General features: G+C 50.4%; 1 protein-coding gene across 10 annotated transcripts in view; it reads left to right on the top strand.

Annotated features, from left to right (window-relative positions):
- Positions 1-23,937, top strand: part of EBF3 (EBF transcription factor 3) — a 116,958-nt gene that overhangs the window by 5,983 nt on the left and 87,038 nt on the right. For all 10 annotated transcript variants that reach the window (XM_032312998.1, XM_032312994.1, XM_032313001.1 and 7 more), the window contains exon 6: positions 831-899. In XM_032312998.1, coding sequence (XP_032168889.1) covers positions 831-899 — 69 coding nt within the window. The remainder of the gene's footprint in view (positions 1-830; positions 900-23,937) is intronic.

Genomic DNA, 23,937 nt, shown 5'->3' with positions numbered 1-23,937 from the left:
TATCAGGTAATAAATATAAATTACAACCAATAAAGTGGAATTTCTTTATTATCCACTTCTGCATGTACTGCAATTAACATAGAAAGCGCACAGATGTGATTTAAGCTCTGAGTGGAGGACTGTAGACTTTCTTTAATCACTTTAGCTGTCAGCTTTAAAAGGCTTTATATACTTTGCCTACCATATGGTGTTAATTTAGCTAATTTAGACATGTAACCATTATACAAGTATGCTTTTTTAAAATGCAAGAAGCATAACATTTTTGTTTCATTTCTGCTTTAATTAAAGTTTCAATAACGGAGTTAAGGTGGGCTTAAAGAAGGAACAATAGAAGTTTCTGAAGGATTGATGCATGCTTTTGTGGTTATAATTAATAAATGCCCAAAAGAAATATTGGTGGAAGGTGGCATCTTGCATCTTTTCCAGAAATAACAGCTTGACAATTAGAGGTAAACAAAAGCCGGAGCTGTGAAAAGTTATTCCCAAGCCTCCTGCCTCCCCTTCTCCTCAGTTCACTGCAAAGACAAACACCGACAACATGTTTTCCATATTTTAGCATCAGAATTTATATTGTAGCTAGGTTACCCTCCTAGGGCGAGAGATGTGTTCAACTTTGCTCCTTCCGGTAGAAACTTGCATGGGAAGTTTAGCCTCAGAGCCCATGAGCTCTCTGGGTCTCTGTCTGCCTAAGTGCTGGGGTAGGAGACTGTGTTTTCTTGACTCCAGCCTCTTCCGTGTCAAACTTCCAAAAAAAAAAAAAAAAAAAAAGACCAGTCAGGCATAAACGGACACAATGCATATTAAAACCACTGTTCACAATTCCTCCACAGCCGGTGCTGTGACAAGAAAAGTTGTGGCAACAGAAATGAAACGCCCTCAGACCCTGTAATCATTGACAGGTAAGGATGACTTCTTTATTTCTCCAAACAAAACCGCAACAGCAACTAAACCCTTTGCTTTGCTTGGTTTCCGGTTGCTCCATATTTCCGAGTCTGGTGTGGAGCCCCTCGTGCGCGTCGCACCATTTCTTGTCCGCGTGTGTTACCGTGCACAGGTGGGTTGACTTGGAAACCTGGTGGCTCGCTCTGTGGGGATTCGGTAATTGCTTGCGAGTTGTCAAGGGAAGCGGTTTCATCTGCCACTGCTCTCACTGTGAGGAGCACTTTATGCCTAGAGAGTTTCTGGCTTTAAACCCAGAGATATGTCATAAAATGCTTTTTGCTAATTTGTTAACAAGTATTTCATTTTTGCATTATTTTTATCTCGGATGATAGCTGAAGTTGAGGCTTGGGTGGTGTGCCTGTTGTAATTGTTGCCCAGTGTTAGAATGAATTTAATCTGCTCTCAATTAGTTGCAAAATGTCTCCTAATTTTTTTCCAATTGTGGCTGTCGTTTTATGTCAAGTAGCAAATATGTAACTAACAAACCAAAGTTGTTATAATTGAAACTAATTACACATGCTGGTTACATTTTCCAGCATTAATTTCCATGACTAGATTAGCTGTATGCATTCTTTACATTTGCTGCTCCTCAGCTGGCTATCTATCATACTCCTTGGGCAATGTTGCATCCTTTTAAGATACTAATCATTAGTCCTAATAGTGCTAATGTGCGCTTGGCATTGCTTTAGTTGAAACAACAAAAACACTTCCTCCCACCCTCCTCTTCGAGCACTCACCCAAATCGCTGGCTTTCGGTGACCTGGAGGGGACGAGGGTTGATTTCTTCCCAACAATGGGGAACAGCAGAAGGCCCAGGGTGTGATTGACTGCAGATTTTGCAATTGGTACCCAAACCGAATAAATGTTAGGCGTGTACATATGACACCGGTTTTGTGAAGCAGGTTTAGACTGTTTGGAATAGGGGTTGAGTTTCAGCAGCTTTCATTACAAAGTTATCTTTTGATCGTGAACTTTGCTGTCCAGTGTCTGAAAAATTAAACCCGGAAAACTCTATGAGTTAAGCCTAAAGAAATATGCGCCACCAGTGGCGAGCAATGCTAATGTTTAACTAACTGGAATAGCTGTTTGCTTAGTGCAGAATGTTCGGTATCTGACAGAAGGGACAGCTCTCTTATTAGTAATCAAATAGGGCTGGCCAGTTGTGGCCGTCACTCAATTGAGAACAAGTTCAACACTTTATGGAACTCCAGCTACAAAAATCAATATAATTATATTTGTCTTTAGTGTTGTGGCTATGGAAATCACACAGCCTCGGATTGTCGTCTTGTAACTGAATTTATTTTATTTTATTTTTGATTGGCTGAAAGTGTTTGAGCAGCTCTTGGAATCTTGTCTGAGTGGGAGATGCTTGAAAAGGCAGTGCCTGTTTGCTCGGGATCCAGGACTGCCAAGTGTTTCATCTTTTGAGCTGTCCTCGATTTGTGATGTTGGTACATTCTGAAAAGATGACTTGCTTTCAAATTGTGCGGTTTTCAGCATGGCACGATAGAGGAGTACTCAGGCTGATCCAACTAACGTTTTGGAGGCTGTGTTTCCCCTTCAGAATCATTTTGGGTTTGTGTGACAGTCCGTCATTTATTGACTATTGATAGCCAGCAACTTTTAATACTCGGTTGTAATCCCACAATGGCAAGTAGCTTCCCTTGATATGCAGAAATGTACACTGTAATTCATGTCTGAATTCTCTCTTATATTTGGTTAATTAAAGTGTATCCTAAGATTACTGATACCTTCCTCATCTAAGTAAGAGAAGTGTGTGATCGTTTGATATTCTAGAAGCATGAGAGAAGGGAAAAATGTAAAAACATTTGGTTAATGGGTTTACCAAGTTTATTTGAATAAGGAGGATTGCAGCTCCTTTCACGCCTGGCGTAAATGCTTTGGAGGTCTTAATTATTGATGAAAAATCTGCTCTGCTTCTAAATTCAAAGATACGACAATTTTATAGGAATTTTAATCACCTACCATGTTAGGAATTTTAAGGTAAGGACAGTTTTCTACGCAGGACAAATAGAAGGTACATTTTTAGCATTCTTAAGAGAGTTGTCACTTATAATGGATAAATACTATTTGCATTTTGCTGCTTGATGTAAATCCTCCTGACATGGTTGCTGTATTGGCCCAATCTCCAGTTGTAGGCGTATTTCAAGAGGAAAAATGAAGACTCTCCTGTTCACTAGGGCAAGTTGTGTTAATCAGAGAAAGAAAAACACCTACAGGAGGGGAGTATGTTTAGAGAGAGGCAGTCTTTGGCGAACTGAGATGTGTTTCAATTTTGTAATGATAGTCATTTCTGTGGGGTGTGTGTTGCCTCCTAAAATTAGTTGCTTATGTTGAGTTTCTAGCCTGCGTTCCCTCTTGAGTATTGCAGGATAAAATACCCCATCAGGTTGGTGAGTCAGTCTACAGGTCCCCATCAGCAATGTCATCACTTGGTTAGTTGGCTTAAAAAAGAATTATATACAATGTGCTTCGCCAGCTCCTTGTGGCCTTTGGATACATTTAGCAGGTTCTGACCAGATAAGGCATATTTGTCCTGAGGATATAAACCAATAATTCCAACCTGAATTGAGATCAATGGGCCCACATTTGTTCTAACCCACACTGAGCCTTTTCCGGCACGCCGAGACTGCTTTTCTGTGTTATGAGAACAGAGGAGTAAGCTTCCCGCTCTGGCAGGGAAATCACATTCTATAGACTCCGATGCCTTAAATCAGTTAATTACACAATTTAGTTATCTTTCAGAAGCATTAAATACTCACGAACAACACAGAAAACCCTTCAGAGTCAAAAAGAGGGGAAAGCATAACCAAACCCTTTTAATTTATTGCGAGGGTTTCACTTACGTTAACTGTTTTCTTCCTCATAAAACAATGCCGGAGAAACCATTTTTTATAGCTCCACAAATATAATTACACTGGAGTTTATGCAAGATAATGTAACAACTTATGGGGGTAAAGGAAAGGGGAAACGTAACATTGTAAAGTAAAAAGCGTGGTCCATAAAGAGGAACTACGGGAGAGAGCATCTATGGTGCGTTGCAGGGACCTGTGGAGAGCCAGATGCAAGGAGGGAAATGGTGTGTGTGTGTGTGTGTGAGTGTGTGTGTGTACACACCCAGGCACACCCCCCCACATGTATGTATATCTGTGTGTGTGCGCATCTGCATATGTATGCGCCATTTTTTACGGTATTCCTGAAAGGGATGGGAGTATCATTGTCCTCATGAAATAATGTTTTCTGGGAAAACACAAAAGCAGATGGTCTTCATTAGGAACACCCATTGTCCGCATATCCCAACTATGAACAGATAAATCTCTCTTGTTTCACCCGTACATTCCACGGGCTGTAAATGATTACAGGATGTCGGTGTAGCTGCTAAACCAGAACCACACTTTGGTTCTCGTCCTCTCCCGTGCCAGCCTGCTGTGCTCCCTGGGGCCTTCTGGAAGTGCCCGGGAAGGTCCATGCTCTCACCTCCCTTCCTTGCCTGGCCCACGCGGACGGGAGGCGCACGGTCCAACTGTTGCAACCTGCGAGGCGGCGGGAGCCCGGGTGCCGTGACCGTCCAAGCAGGCCGGGTCGCACACCGTGTGCCCGCCCGGTGCCGGGAGCGTGCGCGGCGGGGCGGTTCCAGATGGCACCGTCTCCGGCGTCCTGCTTGCTGGCACCGCTGCGGCAGGCAGTGCCCCCTCCCCAATAAATCTGGCATTGGTCTATAGAGTTTGGGAGACTTATCATTCCGAGTCTGTCCTACTTTCCTGTCTGGAAGCCAGACATCTGTTTATCCCATTTTCTCTCATACAGAGTTTGGAATAGCTCTAGTTTGGGGGGGTGGGAGTTTGGTCATATTTAACAGCTGTTACAAAATTTCAACCCTGTGGGCTCTGAAAATACTTTTCAGCTGACCTCAGATTTTTATACATAATTGACATGGGGTTGTAGAAAAATATTATTTACTTAACCTTTCATTGTCTGCGATTTCACATTGTCCTTAGTCAGATGTGCTAACTACCAACCATTTTAACTCGAACCCCCCCCCCCCGCCCCTCCAAAGCCTCACTTTGATTCATTTGCGCTTTTTAAGTTTACACCTTTAAAGTGATTGCAGAAGGGTAGCTGAAGACCGATTGGATATTTTCTTTCTTTCTTTTTCTCCCCTTTCTTTCTTCTTCTACTTCTTCTTCTTCTTCTTCTTTTTTTTTTAGTCAACAGTGTTTCCTTTCACTTCCTGTCACAAAGGTCAAAGAGAGCCGACCTTTGCTGGCAGTCCTCCTCACTGAATTATTCATGGCATTGACTTTTTGTCAGCACACACAGTTGTGCTCTGGGACATTTTATTCATTTACCTCATTTAAAGCGCCTTTCTGCACCTGTTCAAGTATTAATATCATGTAATTTGGGCCTAATGCCGATTTTGCTGAACACTCATTATATTTTTTATTAGCTATATTTCCAAACGATTATGTATGATTATTACCAAGCCTTACAAACAGCACTGGGCTATTCCCCAGCCCTTACATCTTCTTGTCAGGTTGTTTTCAGAAGCGGGGAGGATAAACATTTGACCAGTCCCACTGTTTTTATTCCTACTCCGTCTCCAAGCAGAGAACTTAAAGCTTCCTCCCTCACGGCTTTGCCCGAGCGTGATTAAATCCAGCTCCGAGGGAGCTGTACAAATGCCAGCATTTATAAGGTCAACGCTTTTGTTAAAAATGCTATGTAAATGAGGATCTGCAAAAAGGGACATTAAATAAAATTAAATTCATTGTCTTCTTTAATGTCATTTACATTTTGGCTAAGCCCCGGCCTGTCAAGGAGGATTTTAAAAATAATTTTAATTACACATCATTTAGGGACCCAGGGTTTTCTATTCAGTAGCATTTGGAGAACCTGCAAAACGGAGACTGTTTATTAACTTCTTAAACGACAACGTGTCATTTCATCTGCATAACGCGATGAAAACAGTACAGTTTGGTGTTAATTTTTCCTTCTCGGTTCTCTTCAAGATGTGAATATAATTATCAGCGAATAGGCCTGCAGGTCCTGGAGCCCTTCTCTCCGCGCTGGCTGTGCGTCTGAGACACGGTTGGGCTCAGGGGCTGTTTTAATGCACTGGGACTTGAGTGAAGGGCAGATACTGGCTAGAATTTGGCAATACAAAGGCACACTTTGGATGAATGGATGTGGCTACAAAGAGTCTGACTCTGCCTGGCACCAGCCCCATCTGGCTTCGCACACTCAGGTGTGAATGGCTGTTTTATGCCCTGGCACGCCGGTGGGGAGAGGCAAAAAGTTCACCGTGCTCATTCAGCCTTAAAAAAATTTTTTTTTTCATAAACTTCTGAAAATAAACAGGAGAGGAAGCACTACATTACTGAGTCACAATGACAGGCTTTCACTTAAATAGGGGGACACCAGAAACAGATCCCACTTTGTGTGTTTCCCTCCCTGGGAGCCCCAGGACTCGTGGCTCGCCGTCATACACGCTAAGCCCGTGTGCTCACTGCCACCGCGTGCCACGGGGAGGGCAGCCGGCTGCCACCGCGGTTCAGGGCCCCCACCAGGCCCAGGGCCCGCGCCTCTGGTTGAGGCCGGGAGCCCTGCAGAGATTTATGGCTGCCTGGCCTGGGTAAGGACTCCCTGGCCAAGGCCGGCAAAGGCTGGGTTTTACAACAAGCCACACACCCGTAATGACTTCCGCAAGGCTCTCAAACAACTCTGATTCTCCTCCTCCTGTGCAAGGGAGAGGCCTCCTCCCGGCTGCCGCTGTAAGCCGGGAGCCCAGGGCAGCAGGCCGGGCATGAAAATGCAGGGGGCGGAGGGGAGGGGCTGCAGGCAGGGCTGTCAGAAGCTATACTCCACGAGGTATGTTGACGCAAGCCATCCCGCGCCTCTGCGGCAGCCTTATCAGGTGAAAAGCAAAGATATTGCCAGTGCCTGTAATTGTGTTAGGATGGCTTGGATGAATTGGATTACCTTATGGAAAGCCGTCCAAACTCGGGGTTCTGTTACGCATGCTTACAGGAAGCAAATAATTACTCTCTGTGCACCAGGAGATAATTGGGGCTGGCCAGAGGCCTTCTCGTGCCGCTGAAGAAAGCAGGAGGCGCTGGCCTCATCAGAGCGTTTAGGAGACAAACCGGAGGACGCTGGTCCTCGCTGCGTGTCGGTGGCTCGCATCGATGCCGTGCTTTCGGCTACTTTTCAGCGATGGTGAATAATTTACCGGAATTCAAACCGTCAGTGGCGTGGGGAGGCGCGGTGGAGGAGATAAAAACCCCACGCACTCATGATGGAAATTGTCCTGGCAGACAGGAAGTGATTGACAAGTAGGGGTACAGGAAGTGAAAACTCAGGGAGCTTAAGCCTGTGCTTGGCCTGGCTTCTGGGGCTTAGACTCGGAGAAAATGAAAACCATGCACTCCGGTTAGCCGGCCAGAACACAAGCTCCTCTTGTTTGTTTATCTTCGTAGCAAATCTCCCAAAAATGTTTGTGGTCCAAAGTCCGCATAATGAGACATTATGCTGGTATTATTAATGCTTTAAAATAAAAAAAATATGGCTCTAATTGAGAGAAATAATCAGAGGCATTTTATGTGTTAAGGGTTTTTTTTTGGGGGGGTTCTTTTGGTTGCATTTTATAAGCTTCTTAGTTTTGGGGGTAACCAGGGTTCATTAAATCGCAGGCGCTTCAGGAGAAACTGTTTTCTAAACTATTTATTCAGAAAACAGTCTGTCCTATCTCTGAGTGAATAAATGCTATAAATTTGCCACCAGTCCGGTGGAGAGCACCGTGGAAGCTGCTGCCGGGAAACTCTTACTTTGGTTGGTTTTCGAATCTCTCATTTCCCTTTCCCTTTCAAAACAAAACACATGAAAAATATCCCTCTAATTCCTTCGCTGGAAGTTTCTCCGCTAGAGAACACTCGGCATGCACAGGGGGCGGCGGGGGCCGGTGCGGGGGGAGCCGCGGACGCCCTCGTGGCATCCGAAGGCAGCAGCGCCGCGCTTCCCCAGTAATTCACTAGGAAATGAGTTTAACATGTGCGGAAAGGAAGGGCTCGAGTTGGTGTTGTTGCAGGACGCAGAGCCCAGGCCCCACTGACGGAAGGAGTCGGCTCCAGCTTGTCTCTGCTGGGTGTGGAGGGAGCCGCTCACACATCTGGGGAGGAGGCCGTGCTTCGCCCAGACAGGCAGCTCCAGCCGCGCCCCTGCCTCCGCCCCCCCCCCCCTCTTCTCGCTCCCCTCCCCCCTCCCCCCTCCCCCGCCCCTCCTCCCTCCTCGCCTATATTTTTCCTTTTCCCTGTCTCTCAGCAGAAAGCAGTTGGGGGCAGGGTGCCCTGTTAAAACAAGAGGAAACTTGGGCGGTGTTGAAGGCCCTGAAAACATTTGCCCTTCTCATGATGAGATTCCAGAAGGGGCAAGACCAGCCTTGACCTGAGGCCCACCGTCCCTGTAAAGGCTGCACAGCCTCACACCTGGATGTCCGTTTTCACAGAAATGGAAAGCCTTCGCAGGAGTGGCCAATCTGGATGTGATGAAGTCCCTGAAAAAGGGGTCTGGAGGCCACCCCTGGTATGGGGCTTTCGGAGGGTGACCTATGTGCGGCACAGGGGTGTGTCTGGGTCCGGGGCGGTCAGGTCCCACCAACTCTGGGCGGGGTTGGCCCGTTAGGGAAGGTGCCCCTTTTATTTCAAATAACACCTAGCAAAACCAACTTGGCATTGGGGAGTGGTCAGGGATACTTCTTCCTGACAGTCCCCTAAGTCTTCTAAGACCTTTGGTGCTGGGGTATGGTCTGTAGGTACCTAAACCCTTTTCTGGCCAATTTCCACACAGCTGTCCTTCCCTAGTGTCATGGCTCAGTGTCACCGAGCCATCCAGCTCTGTAAGGGACATCCCATGGTCGGTGAGGAAGAAAGACCCTGAGGTATAAACTGACGCCATGGCACGGGTGGTCAGGGAGCGGGGCCACAGATTCCACACCCACACCAGAGACAACCACCCCAACTTGGCACATCCTTCCTCTGCATCTGAGACAGATTCCAAGATGGTCTGAGGCTGCTTTTTAGAAAAATCAATAGATTTTTTTTTTTTTTTAAAGTAGGCCCAGTGTGGGGCTCGAACTCACAGCCCTGTCAGGAGTCCCATGCTCTGCTGACTGAGCCAGCCAGGGGCCCCAAGACTGTATTTTTTTAGAGAAGTTCAAGGTTTATAGAAACAGGAACAGGAACAGGAAGTACAAAGTTGCCACAGTCCCTTTTGGTAAGGTCTTGTGCGAGTGGGCACGTTGTTACAAATCGATGAACCAATACTGATACGTTGTACATAAAACAAAGTCCACAGTTTATGTCATATTATGTATCAGCCCACTGTTCGTGCCTCCGCACCCATCATCCCTGACCAATACTCCTCTTTCTCCTGTCTCCATAGATTTGCCTTTCCAGAATGGCATATATTTGGAATCCTACAGAACGTAGCCTTCTCAGATTAGTTTCTTTCACTTACAAATCCACATTTAAGAACTTCTGTGTATTTTTGTGGCTTTATAGCCACGGATAATACATTTGGAATTTCTATTTCTTTTTCCTTTTTTAAAGGTTTCTGGGTGATATTTTCCCTTTCATTTAATGTCTTTGTGTTTTTGGAATAAACTCCCTTACTTGTGCACTTATCACTGCACACAGTGACATGCTGTTTGGATCTTTGGATACTGTCTGGGTTTCTCGTGGATTTTAGAAATTTACATGCCCTGCCCATTATTTATTTATTTATTTATTTATTTAGAAATAAGTACTGTGCGCTAACCGATTACGCCACTGGAGCTCCTCATTTTTTTTTTTTTTTAAAGCAGTCGGCTCCTTTGCAAAGAAATGCACACCTTTTACCAAGAATTTGTTTAAGTGGTATGACTCCATTGTGCTTATTATCAGGGTTCTCTCTCCACCCAAGTAATACTTCTTTGGGATATTTAAATAGCATAGGCCATAGAAGGAGAATGATTAAATTATTAGAAGGCAAGTGTGCTACACTGTGGCCTAAAAATGGCATGAATTCGGCATTCAGCATAGTTGTTGGCTTTTTTGGTTTAATAAATTAAACTACAAATTTTCCTAATTGCCAAACAAAATGTTAGGCCAGCTTTAGCCATTGCTGACAGTGAAACACAGCATAAAACCTGCTGAGAGTTATATGTGGTATTTAATACGAGACAGAGCAACGAAAGGGTTTTATGGCTAAGTATGAATTCACACCCAGAGCATTTGGTTCGCATTAGGAGAGGTTTGTAAATCAGATCAGTGCGCGGGGTGGGCTGGTCCCCAGCAGGCTCTCTCCTGTCTCTCCATCCTGATATTTGGTTATTGGAATCGCTGCCAAAGGGAGCTCCCCCGTCCATTTCCATTTTCTCAATGAAGCGATTCGTCCTCTGACATCAGGAAGATTGGGTCAGGAAATAAGTGGGGGATTGGATTAGACGTGATGCTCATCCCCACCGTCCGAGGTCATCGGCCTGATCCGGCCACCGGGCAGCAGCCATCAGTTACCGAGATGCGGCTGCCCATCGGTCCTTGGCCGGCGGGGACCCCAGGGAAGGTGAGAAGGATCTGGGAAAGTGCTTTCAGGGGAAAAAATGGCAATAACTATCATTTATTAAATTTGACAAGCAGGTTCTAAATATAACAGCCCTTTTCCCAAAGATCATTACTTTGAACAAATAAATGAGCTATGCAAGTTAATAAACGGCCAGGTTCCCCATCCAGAGGTGTGCCTTTGTGCAGCTCAGAAATAGACCCTGCCCTCTCCCGCTGCCCTCACGAAGGGCTGATCCTCTCCCGTTTCTGCTGGTCACCAAAGCTTTTGTGTCGGACTTTCTGCTCTCCTTGAGTATCACGTGCCCACGACAATCCGAGAAAAAGCTCTGCAGTACAGGCTTTCGTACGTGATTGTGAACGAAGCAAGGTCTATAAGTATATTTAACTTCAAGCTAAAGAAGAGGGGACTGTTACGAGTCTTGTGGTCAGGAGCGATTTGCTGGGCTGGGGGTGTCTGTCATGACAAGTGGCTCCTGCTTACGTTCCCCGAGACCCCATTATAATTATCCCCAGCAATTAGAGCATCCAGAACCCCCTGCCAGCCCCAAACACATTTGTTCCCATTTATTAGACTGTGAGCAGTAACTAATTTACATTGTTTCAGAGTTGCGTGTTACGGTAATTTATTGCGTGTGCTGGGGGTCAAACAGAGTTGACCAGTCGACAGGGCAGACCCTCGCAGGGCGAGGACGGAGGGTCTAGTAACCTGAAGGCGGCGGAGCGGGGGGCACGTGATTAGAGACCTGCTACGGTCTTTTTAATCATGTTTTGATTTATTCTCTGTTACATTACTTGCTTTTACTCTTGTTCCCTTTCTGTTTTTTAACAAATCAGAGCTGGGAACAGGATTTTTTTTTTTTTGAAGGAAATGGAAGCGATATCTTCTAACGAGTGGAAACTTTTACTAATGCCCCGAATAAAATATTTGTCAGCGGCCTCCACTAAACGTGAAAGCACTCCGCAGAGGAAACAATGCCGTACTGTTCCCTTCTCATCATAGCAGCTTTCGTTATCAAGTCGGGGAAAAAGGCTTGTTTAGGCGAAAATAATGATCATAAATAGAGCTGTACAGTGAGGCTCGGAGGAAGTGGTGACAGTGCCTGCTATCAAGACCAGCAATTGCAAGGAAATATGAGTGTTCTGATCCAGGGAAGCAGTAATTATCTTTTTGTGAAGAATGTACAATGATGTCGGATGATGAATTGATCGCAGATTGGAAGCGTGGTTTAACTGTCATGTACAGAGATAAGAGGGAGCCCCGGGATTGCTCATCGCTTCTGCTAGTTCACAGCCAGCCAGTTTATTAGCACAAATCCCAAATGTTTAGTAAACTCATTAGGTTCCATCTAATGCTAATTTATCATCATAGATGGGACCCTAGCAGTGGAGGCCAGAGGACTGTACCGGATCCACATGATTTACGGAGCTTTCTGATCAATCACGTCCTTTGCACTGGCCATTTTTCTTCAAATGCTTTAAACGGGCCTGAGTGATCCATAGGATTAGGCCATGGCAATCGGTTAGGGTTCTCCGGAGTTATCTTTCCTGTGATGGTTATCTGAAAGGTTAAGAAATCCTATACGGTCTGACGTGGGCAGAGCTTCGGTTTCGGACGGCTCCAGCATCTCCCTCCCACCTGCCTCCCCTCCTCGGCCCCCACCCACCTGCCTCCCCTCCCCATTCTCCCTTTTCCTTTTACAATCCAGTCACAGAGTCGAATTCAAAGAATTTCCTTGCAAAATCAGTTTACCAAGAAATGCATCATGGTACATAAATGTCAAGTACAGTTTATTCTAAACTTCAGACAGTGTTTTTCTTTTAAAAAATCAAGCTTTAAATGCCCAGTTCTCCTGACATTTTCGTACATATTCTATAGTGTTTTCGAAGAGGGTAATAACCTTTGCTTGATCCTAGGCAACAGCTGCAAAGATAATGAAATTCTTATGATATTTCACCAGGTAAAATGTGAATTGCAGAAGAAAAGCTATTGAATTTTTATGGATCTTAATCGCATAAAATGAGATTCATGGGGCATACGTATAACTATACTCGGCGGACCGGCGGGCTGCACTTGCGGGAAGGACTCGCTGCGCGGTGTGAGGGGCGCTCCAGCTTCCGCTAGGAAAACGCTCCCCAAACGCTGCCTTCAGCTCGCCCTAAGAGTGATAATGAAATATGACAGAAATTTCCTTGTGCTGGATCAGTGGCAAGAGAGGTCCTGCACGGCCGATATTAATTCATCTGACTTATGTTCCAGGTCTTGATTTACCTTATGATTAAAAACTTGTGCAGGTTTGCTCACCAATTGAAATCAGATCTCATCTGCAGCCCAGTGATATTGATCCCTATTTAACATCAAGGCTCAGAATTGATTGGCATTGATTAACAATAAAAATGCTCTCCTCCATGTCCAGCCACCAAGCCAATATTCTGAAAGAAGTGCACTGGGGTGTTCTCTGCATTGACCAATCCGAGAAGAGAAACAGCCCCGCCCGCACGTAAACAGTATATTTTAACGGTATTGTAACTGGATGCCGGACCGGCTGCGCAAATTGATTTCATTCTTGTTGTATAAGATAAATATCTTTAATAAAATTCTCATTTTATTTAGGATTTTACAGGAATAACTTGATTACTAGAATAGTGATATTTTTCCCTTCTCCCACAGTGTAAAAAATGGATTAAAACATAAAAGCCATAATAACATAACACTAGAGGTGCGATGTTAATCAACTCAGAAATCACGCGCGGGGCGGGAGAGTCTGGGGAAATATTTCACCCGTGGAGACACACGCCGCATTTTGCATGCCGCTGGTTTTACTGAGCGTTTTACGGTTTCGGCTGGTCTGCGAGCCCACGACTGTTGTGTGCTGAAGGCCAGCTTCCCTCCATAATGTCGTGTGAGCATATGGTTCCAGAGAGCACAGACGGAAATACTGCTCCACGGGATCGAACCCAAAAGCCTTAAAGAGACTTGGTTTCTGTTTTGTTGTTACTAGCTAGAGTAGACGCAGCCTGTCGGAGGAATTCCTGACGGTTCTTTTAACTAATGGCAGAGGGAGAAGAAAACAAGAGACGTCTTGCCCGCCGAAACTTTCGGTGTGGATGCTAGGGACCCGTCTCGCTCCTGAGCCCGGCTGGTAACGCTGGCGGGCGTTTGGGGCTCATCTTTTGCGTCCAAGTGCACTGGAGGCCAGGTCCAGCTGAAAGAAATTATCCAATCTCTAACATCCAGAAGTTTACAGTTATATAATGATGGAGAAAACCACAAATCCCAAGGGATGTCAAATTTTAGAGATACTTTTAAAATGAAATTATCCAACCAAGCCTATAAGACAACCTTCTTGTACTTAAGACAAAAACGACAATCTGGGATTAATTTTTTTTGTGATAGAGCAAATCCAATTTGCTTCTTTAACTGTTGATTAAGGAATCAGTTCTACAAGGCTGTCCCCTGGAAGTATTTGCTGTTTATTTGTCTGTGGAGAGCCGCTGGATTCCCCTCCGACTAGGAACGCGGGTCAGGCCTCGCTGTAATGAAGGGGCCGCCTGGCGGCGTGGACACCCGGGCTGGCCTTGTTTGTGTGCAAGAAAGACTCGGCTTTCTGAGCAGCTGGGTGGGGGAGGGGTCACACCGCCGCCTCCGTCCTGCAGGCCGAGCGGTTGAGAATCATGGAGTCTGGAATCTGTCCTGTCTGCAACCTTCCTGTAGGAATCTGGAGGAGAATCTCCATTAGAAAGCACTAAATAAAGTAAGTACCTTGAGTTAGACTGTGTCTTGCACTAAAGTCCCCTGACTTAACGTTGCAGCGCGGTCTGGCGTCCGTGGAGCATGAGGGTAGCGGGTTTCAGGACGAAAGCCTGTCACCTGAGCTTTCCGCACAAAAACACGCTCCCCTGACCCCCCACCCATTTAAATTTGTTTGGGAGGAGAGTTGTTTGTAAATATTTAATACAGTGTTTCATTGATTTCATTTAAAAATGAGATCTTACTGGAGAAGTATTCCAATGCAGTCATTAGCTTTGTCAACAGGCAGGCATTGTTTAGAGGAAGTAAATGTTATTTCTACACACTTCCAAAACCAGTGATGCCAGGACACCTGGGGGGCTCAGGGGGTTAAGCCTCTGCCTCCAGCTCAGGTCATGATCCCAGGGTCCTGGGATCGAGCCCCACATCAGGCTCTTCGCTCAGCGGGGAGTCTGCTTCCTCCCCCCGACTCTCTGCCTCTCTGCCTACCTGTGATCTGTGTGTCTCTCTGAGTTTAATTAAACAACAACAACAACAACAACAAAGCAGTGATGCCATCTCTCCAGGGCTCCTCATTTCTCCCAATGCCCCCAGGGCCTGAATTACCTGCTTTGCAGGTTGACTTGACCTGTGGGTTCTGGAACTCCTGGCTGCTGTCCTGCGTTCTGTGGGGCATCCTTACAGGCCCAGGGCGGTTGGGAGCTCTGGAAGGGATGCGGTAGCAAATGAGATGTGTTTTGTTTTGTTTGGAATTTACCTAACTACAGCATTTCCCACCGGGACCAGTGATAAATGAATGCCTTTCCTGTTTCTGTGATTTCGGAGGCCTTATATTTGTGCGTCTTAGATTGTTATCCTGGGGCAGAGACCCGTGGGGCTGAAGAAGAGGCCTGGCCATCCCAGTCGCTGTGTTCCCCGTTGGGGGCCGTTCTTAAAATCACTGACCATCCGCAGAGGTGTAGATCCCCCCCCCTCCAAATACCACCACAGGTTTATCCTCCTAAAAGTTGTTGTGAACGAAAAGCCATCCGTGAGTCAGAAACCATCATTAGCAGCTGGAAGCTGGACAGGTCTCGGTGCCCTGACTGTGGGGCCAGGCTCTAAGGACACGAGGCGTTCCTCTCATGGCTGGAGGGTCTTGAGAGCAGGCCTGGGACACTGGTTTTGCATCAGTGGCCTCCCTCTCTGCATAGCTGCCTCCGGGAACTTTCCCTGCTCCCCTGTGTCTGGATGGAGCCCCGCTCTGCACAGCCCGGGTATAACCCAGCCAGGGTCTGCCCACCCTCCCAACCTCCCCCCCGCCCCCGGCCTGTGGGAGTTTCCACTTCTGCAGAGCCGCTCCGTGGTGCCTTTACCAGGGCCCGTCCCTGTCCCCATCCAGAAATCCTCCTGCAGGGCGGCCTGACCCTGTCGCCCCAGGTCAGGGTGCTCTGAGCTCTGCTGTGTGCTCACTGCTGCTCCCGCTGGTGGGCCCCCTGGGTCCCGCTCCTGCTTTACCTCTCGATTCCCTCCACCCCGGGCATGGCTGCAGCCACTGGAGTTGCATGGCCCTTTGGACGTGGAGGTCCCTCCCTGTGTCTGCTTTCTGAAACCCAGGCCTGGTGCAGGCTCTGCATCCCCAAAGCCCCATGGCTGTGGCCCCAAACCACCCCTCCCGCAGCCCATTCTCCTCTGTGCCTGGGGGCCGGCGCCGTTCCTGGGTGTGGATGTTCTAGAAGCCGAGGCCCCCTCGGGCCTCAGGAGAGGCTGCTGGGCTCCTTCCGTGGGCCTTCCATGCTTGGCAGCCCGCATGTGCCGACCCAGGCAGAACAAAGTGTGCGTGGGTCCCGTCGCACGTTCTGAGGCTGCCCCGCCTCTGGCCGCGGAGCGAGGGCCCGGAGCCCCAGCCTGGCTCGTCCTGACACCCTCCGCCGCCCCGTAAGCTGAGATCCCTGCTAAGTCTCACTAAGCCGCCACAAGGCCCTTCCCTCCCTCCATGTGACGCCTGCCAGCAGCCGAACTTAGTGGTGACTTCTCTCCTCCCGACCTATCGAGGTAGGCTGGTTTCTGTTTCCTGCTCTGTCACCCCATTTCCAAGAGACATTCCAGGGAGCGGGCAGGCCTGTCTCCTGACAGGTGGAGGGTCCTGCTCCTCCTGGGGCAGCTCTAGACCGAGGCCCCAGGCCCGCAGCTGCTCGTGGCCTGCCTTGGGCGCCCAGGCCAGCAGGGGTGAGGGGTGGGTGTCAGAGAAGGCCCTGGTGATAGGTTTCTGGGGTGGGTGTGCACCTTGGTCCTTCCTGGGCCACCCTTCGTTGGGGAGGAGGCTCCAAGACCTTCCCGGTTGCCAGCAGGACAGGGCGAGGCCGCGTCTCTCACTCCCTCGCCTGCTGCCCCTTCTCAGCGAGTGTGAGGAGGTGAGTGGGCGGCAACCCCATTGTGACAATTCTGACACCGTAACTAGTAAAGCAAGAGTGGCTCATGTGTTCTGTGCGCTTACCAAGGGATAGGCCTCCAACAGCCCAGATCCGATGATAATATGGTAACCCCTCAGGTCCGGGGACCTTGAGAAGCTTATCTGAGGTCGCTCAGCTGGGAGGGGGTACGGCAGGGATTTGAACCCCAAATGCTGGGGGCCTCTTCATCCATTTACCCCTTTTTGTCAGGGCACTTATGACTTTGCCCTTTGCAGCCCAGGGAGGCCTGTGGCACTCGCGTCCTGGCGGCCTGGGGCACTCGAGTCTGAGCTGCTGGTAGGACCTGGGGGGGCCCTGCTCTGCCCCCTCAGAGGGGATTTGTGATGACGTCTCACAGGCTGGGGTCCGAGGAAGACGAAGCAGGGTGAGGGCAGTGTGTGACGTGCGGTCCTATGTGTGCACACGTGTCCGCAGAGTGGCCCCGGTGTCCCTGTGGAGAGTTTGTGTGGACAGAGGCGTAGGTCTGCATGTGGGTGTGGACTTGGGTCCGATGGGCGCACTTGAGCGTTTGGGCTCCTATCATGCATCCGGAGCTCTGCACTCAGAAGTGCTGCTGGCCAAGAGCATCCCCGTCCAAGGAGAGGCGCCGGTGGGGGGGGGGGGTCTCTCTGGAGAGGGCTGCAGGCGGGCGGGACACAGGAGACCCTCTCATGCAGGACCCCACGCCCACGGGCCCTGATGGAGCGTCGGAGGGCAGTCATCAGAGGTCTCTGCACACGTGCGGCGACGGAGCCGGTACCGTCCTCGGCCCCGCGGAAATGCACACGTCGTCCAGCGTCAGCTTGTGTGTGACCCGAGTTTGCTGCACACACACTTGGGTTTCTAGTTCCACATGGAATTCTGATGCCATTCATGGTGAGAAGTCCTGGAAGGGCTTCCGTCTGCCAAAGCCCCACGACGAGGGAAAGGCAGAGGTGCAGGGAGGGCGTCACGGGCGTCTCTCGTAGTGAATGCCCATGCTGCGGCGTCCATCGTTGGCCGGCGCTGACCTGGTTTCCTGTGAACCACTTTCCCCTGAATTTGGTCAAACAGAAACAAAACGAGAGGACAACAAAAGAGCAGGAAACTTAATGCGCGGGGAGCTTCCCCTGCCTTGAAGGGGAACGGCCGTGGTGAGGACGCTCCGTGTCTTTGCTCCTATTTCTACTCCTGATGAAGCCTGGAATTGTTCATGTAGGTTTAAGTCCTGTTACTGTTTTTGGTTTTTTTTTTTTTTTTTTAAAGATTTTATTTATCTGACAGAGATCACAAGTAGACAGGCAGGCAGAGAGAGAGGAGAAAGCAGGCTCCCTGCTGAGCAGAGAGCCCGATGCGGGGCTCCATCCCAGGACCCTGAGATCATGACCTGACCCGAAGGCAGAGGCTTAACCCACTGAGCTACCCACGCACACCTGTTTTCAGGATTTAAAAAAAATTTTTGTTTATTTATTTGAGAGATCGTGAGAGAGCGCGTGAGAGGGAGGAGGTCAGAGGGAGAAGCCGACTCCCCGTGGAGCTGGGAGCCCGACGCGGGGCTCCATCGCAGGACTCTGGGATCATGACCTGAGCTGAAGGCAGTCACTTAACCAACTGAGCCACCCAGGCGCCCCTGTTTTCAGTTCTTAACCAGTTCTCAGCATGTTGTCAGTCCCTTGTGAAGTGACAGGGAGGCGACTGAACAGGGGGAGGGGTGAGTGGCAGCAGGGACAGTGGTGGAGGACAATGAGGCTGCCAATCAGATGCTGGCTTCCTTCCCCAAGAAGCCGGCTTTAACGTGGCTTTGTTCTGTCCCCTCTGCTCCGGCAAAGAACAGTTTTAGAAAACTGTCTGTGCCATGACCGGGCGTCAGCGCTGCCTTTGGGTTGGGTGAGACGGTCCGTTTCAGAGACGGAGTGACCGTGAGTGTGCAGTTATCTTGTGCAGTGGGGTGACTGTGGCATGTTCCATGTGGAGGAGAGAGACACAAAGAGGCCTTGTTTGTGCAGGACAGGTCAGAGGTTCCAGGAGGCTTTGACAGGATCAAGTTGGGACGATTGAGTTATCAGATGCCAACTGTCCACTTTTGTGAGCCCACGTCTTCATCCTCTGTCAGCGTGATGGGATCCAGAAGGCTGGCCCGTGGGGGCGCCCTGCTTCCACCAGCCCCCAGAGCTCTGCCGCCTCCCCAGATTGGTTTTGGGAGCCATGAAGGTCCTGGAGAGCATCGTGCCTTCTCTTCCCTGACTCAGTGGTCTCTAAGTGCTTCACGAGTGTGAGTGCTCTGGTCCTCCAGACACGAGTCCTCCCTCTCAGGTGGCCCCTGCTGAGGATGGCCGCACTCCTGCCGGCTTGTCCTGCCTGTCCAAAGTCTCATCATGTCCTTTTTTCACCCCCCGACTTCAAATAAAAAAGACCCGCGGGTTTTCATTCTAGAAGAGAATGCTGGATATTTACCAGGGGACTTCCCTGGGAAAGCCACATGCAGGGCACTAGGACACCCTCTTGGAGCGGCCTCCAGCAGAAAACATGCCCGAGTGGTAGAAAGGTTCTCCCTGGGTTTCCCGGAGGAGGCTTATGGGGGGCTTCTGCACAGTTTGCCTGATTTGGGGACAGACTGTGTATGTGGTGCAAAGGCAACGAACTCGTGCGGCTTTCAAGTCTTCTGACTCCCATGTTTTGTCAAAATTGGTCCCTGTGCCCACTTAAGAGAAAACAACATTATTTAGGAAAAGGGTGATTTTTCATCCTGCTTCACCTTTTAGAGGCTGAGACAGTAAAAGAGGCCGGAAGGAGGGTTTCACCTGGAAATCCTTCAGGAATGGCCCGGTATGGCGTTCTGGGGGATTGCTGGCTTTGGGGAGGGACTTGGGGCTTCCTTGAAGTGGCTCCTGTTGGCTCGCCTGGAGGTGGGCCATGGTGGGGGGAGGGGGTGTCTGCTGGATCCCACCTGAGACCCAGATTTCATGCGGGGGCAGACTAGGCCAAGGGCCCCCCGGAAGGTGAGGGATGGGTGGTCTTTCTCCTCCTCAGCATCCCCAGTTGTGGGCTGCCCCAAGCTCACGGGGAGCCCCTTGGCACACATGCACCCGTGCAGATGGGCGCATAGGGGCCTCCAGTGGGAGCCTGGGTTTGCAACACGGCCGATGTGTCTGAAAGCGGGGAAACGGGACACAAGGCTCATTTTTCTTACTGGGGTCCATTTTCTTACTGGGATCTGCTTCGGATCCCCTGGCACCTCCCCGGGGCAGGGAGGAAGCTTCTCTGAACCTTGGGGTACCCAACCGCTCATCCTTCCGCTGTTCAGGCCGTGGGACATGCCACACCTGCTGCCCAGACTCGAGGGTCTCCCCAGCTTTGGGACTCCAGGCCCCGTACTGTCCCGGCTGCGAGCTCCTTGCCACTCAGAACTTCTGAGCTGTGGGATCCTGAGCGCAGGTTCGGGCTCCCGCTGGCTCCGAGGCATGGGTGTGTTCCGCCATCTCCGGTTTCCAGGGATCCCGTCTGCGCTCTGGTGCAGCTGACCTTAGGTCTCCTGTCCTAGCCCGCCACGTGCACCTGTGGGGCTTAGCCACGTGCAGCCCAGCACTTGGCAGGTCCCAGGGCACAACCTTCTACAGAGTTAGGGATTTCCTTGGCAAAGCGGGCACCCCCCAGTCCCGTCTGCTCCTGTGGACGTCTGCTCCCCCGACCTTGCTGCGTCAGTGCCCCCCTGCCCCCGGCCCACGTGTGCCCTCCTGCTCTTAGCTAGACCCTGGGCTGCCCTTCTCTTGCTGCTCTGTGCTCTGAGCTCTAGACCTTGTCACTAGAGAGGTCGCCTCCTGGCCCTCCCTGCTCCTCGGGACAGATCGGAGGTATGCGCAGTGGCGGAGAGAGTGGGCAGAGCCCACCTGGTGCGAGCTGGTGACCTGGGTCAAGTCCTGGCCTCGCCTCCAGGGAGGGGGACCCGTCTGGGCTGTCGTGTAGCCTCAGCGGCAGGAGAGGACTTTATACGCTGGGGCTGCAGTCGTAGGTCTGCGACGTGTTTAATTCTATAACGGTTCTGTGGTTTGTAACTCCAGTCGGTGCTGTTGGAGACTGTGCTGCACCGTCCCTGGGGCCCCTGCCATCCAGCCAGCCTTGGGCACAGGCTGTGTGGGGGTGGGGCTCTAGGAAGCCATGCCCTCTGGGGGGCGGATGGTGGAGGAGGGGCCCCTGGAGCACTTGGGGGTTCTGTGGGGCTTGCCCTGCCGAGGGCTGATCTTGGCCTCTCCCATCATCTGCCTGGGTCTTGAGCTCTCCTTTCTCCCCGTGGTCCCTTGCTGTGGCTCGCATAGTGAAGCGGGGACTGTGGTCTGAGCTGGATAGGCCTCTGAGTCCCCTGTGACAGTGACTCTCTGTGTGTGGGTCAGGTCTCTGGGCTTGTCTGCACCGATGATGACCTACCGTGGCCGGGCTCTTGCTAGGAATGGTGGCTGTGAAGACTTGGTGCCAGGCACCACGGCCTGTTTAGGAGGTGCCGCCAGCCTTCAGCATGTCAGCCTCGCCGGGGGTATGTGTCTAACCCTTCCCCTTGAGCTCCTGGCCTTGTATTTAGTTGTGAAGCTTGTTCTTGGTCCAGAACCCCATGGGTGTGGGCCCCTCCTGTGCCTTCAAGGAGATCCTTGTTGGCTGGTGTTCATAGGAGAGGCAGAAGGACTCACCTGCCTCTGGGATGATGGCCCGGGGTCCTCCCTGTCACACCACTCCAGGCACAGTGTGACCCATCATCCCCATCACATGGCTGAGAAGGTCTCAGGTGGCCCATCCCAGACTCCACTCTGGGTGCTGGTATTGGCAGTGCGAGGCAGCCCTCCTGAATCTCCCCTGTAAGAAAGCAGCCCCGGGTGCTGTTTCCTGTTCCTGCTCCCTAGGTCGGGCTGTCTGATGAGGACAGTAGGGATTCCTGGGGCTCCCACAGTCTGACTAGATCACCGCCAGGTACACAAACAGGGAGCTGTTGAAGGCAAGAATGGTATGCCTTCTGATCCGGACATGATGTGCTGAGATCCAGAGGGCTCTAGGAGGTTCTAGAAGGTTCCAGAGGCCTGGCTTTGCATGCAGAATGAACTTGGACTTCTGTGAGGGTGGGCCTGAGGCTCCACAGTGCCAGCTGTGCATCCTGCTGACCTCAGGTCTGGCCACAGGAGGGACACTAAGAACCGAGTGTGGAACTAGTGGTGTCAGCTGATTTGGAGCCTGTGGAAGCACTCACCTTGCTCGTAGCCTCCAGGCTTCTCCCAGCAGGAGCAGAAGGAGCTGGTGAGGGAACAGGCGGAAATTGGAGGGAAACGAGGGGGAGTGAACTTAGAAACTCCCCGCCCTGCACTAAGTGTGCGACTTAATAGTATGCAAATGAGCCAGCCTCAAACAATTACCCAGAGAGGAGCAGGGAGCGCCTGGGAGGGCCTGATCCAGTAAGAAGCACGAATGCCTTGCGTGCTGCAAGGGGCCTCAGTTAGAGTCCCTGGTGACTTACTGAGCACCTACTGTGGACAAGGGACAAGTGCCCCCAAGGAACCCAAGGCCTCCTCCGTTTTGGCTGCACCTGCACCAAGCACAGGACGGGGGTCTGCCCTGAGCCCCTTGGTGAGCCCAGGAGGAAGGGATGTTGCAGCCTGGAGAGCGGGAAGGCCTCTCAGGTCTTGAGGGATGGAGGTGATGCTACAAGGCAGACAGACAGATGGGCCTTTAGGCACAGTGGTTGGAGAGGAGGGTGTGATTCACAGTCAGGGCTGGGACTGCCCTGCAAAACACAGAACGCCGGGTGCAATCTGCTTTTCAGACAAGCAAGGGCCAAGGTTTTAGGATAAGTATATCTCATGCAATATTTGGGATATACTTATCCAAAAACTTTAGTCCTTGCTTGTCTAAAAGGCAGATTCCGCCGGGTGTCCTATGGTTTCCCTCATGAGCCTGGTAATCCTGCTCTGGGTAGGGCTCAGGAGCAGAGGGCTCTGCACCCCGGGGATGGTGCTCCCCGGAACCATGAAACTGCAGGAGAGGTGGAGTAGGGGGGAAGTAGGGGAAGGGGTTGGGTCAGAAAGTCTGGTGTGGGTCCCCTGGGCAGATCATGCCAGTGGTTGACATCGGCAGGGCAGGCAGGGGTGAGAGGGGGTGCCCAGCTGTCCATAGCACTGTCCTTGTCCACACCCTGGCTCTTTCCCGGAAGGCTCTGACCCTGCTGGAGGACACAGTAGGGCCCCACTGGGGTCTGGGTGGTGATGTGAGCAGAGGAAATACCTTGAGACATCGGGGTCTTAGACTGCTTCACACGCTCCCCCAGTGGGGCCGGCAGAGTTCCGTTGGGGCTGGGAACAGGATCCCCGCTTTCTCACCAGGCCTGCTTGACCTTCTGTGGCTTCTGAGGGGCTCAAGGCCCTTTCTCCTTCTTTTGTGTGTGGAGGAGTTGCTTTGACTCTGTAATCAAATGCCATCAGTACTGGTAAGCAGGCCGGTCTCCGCCACTGAAATAGCCCTAAACGCTGTCAGCCTGAGTTTTCGGCGCCCCTTCCGGTGCTCTGTCCCGTGTCGCTCTGCACCCCTGCAGGGCCCCCGTGATGCCTTCTGTGGTTCCTCTTGTGCCCGCGAATGCCCGTGCTCAGAGGTGTACTTGCCGACACACTGATAACGATCACGGCGACAGAATCGGGACTGACCCGTCTTTGCCTCCATGAAGCAGGCGGATTCTAAGCGAATGAGATTTTAATCACCTGTCACCGCCGCCCGCACTTTCTCTATATTTATGATAATTTTTTGGGTCTTTTTATTGAAATCAGTGTTGACTGAATCAAGTAATCCTGATTAGCAATCTTACTGTACCCAGTCAAGAGTGAAATGCATCCCAGCCCTGTTGGTACACTGCGCATTCTGAAATTGAAAAAAAAGGAAAAAAAGAAAAAACCCGAAATAGGTGAAGTTTGTTGATCTTGGTTATGGCGAGGGCGGTGGCGTTTGAGGAGGGCGGCTGTTTTTAGTTGTTCTCGTACGCCCGGGTGGTAGCCGGGCCTCCTGCCTGGAGTGGGAACATCCCGGCTGGATGATCTAGTTACCCGGTTTCTTTAACTCGGTGTTGGGCAAATGACGACTGACCTGATTGTACTTGGTCTCTGTGCTTGGAGATGTGAAATTTGCAAGTGCACGAAGTGTGCAGTGGGAAATGTGTTCTTCCTGGGGAGACTTTGCAGGGCCGCGTGGCCGTGCC

This window comes from Mustela erminea, chromosome 14, assembly GCF_009829155.1.
Source record: "Mustela erminea isolate mMusErm1 chromosome 14, mMusErm1.Pri, whole genome shotgun sequence".
Classification (NCBI taxonomy): domain Eukaryota; kingdom Metazoa; phylum Chordata; class Mammalia; order Carnivora; family Mustelidae; genus Mustela; species Mustela erminea.
Note: the sequence above shows the minus strand (reverse complement) of the source record. Positions and strands in the feature narration are given on the sequence as shown.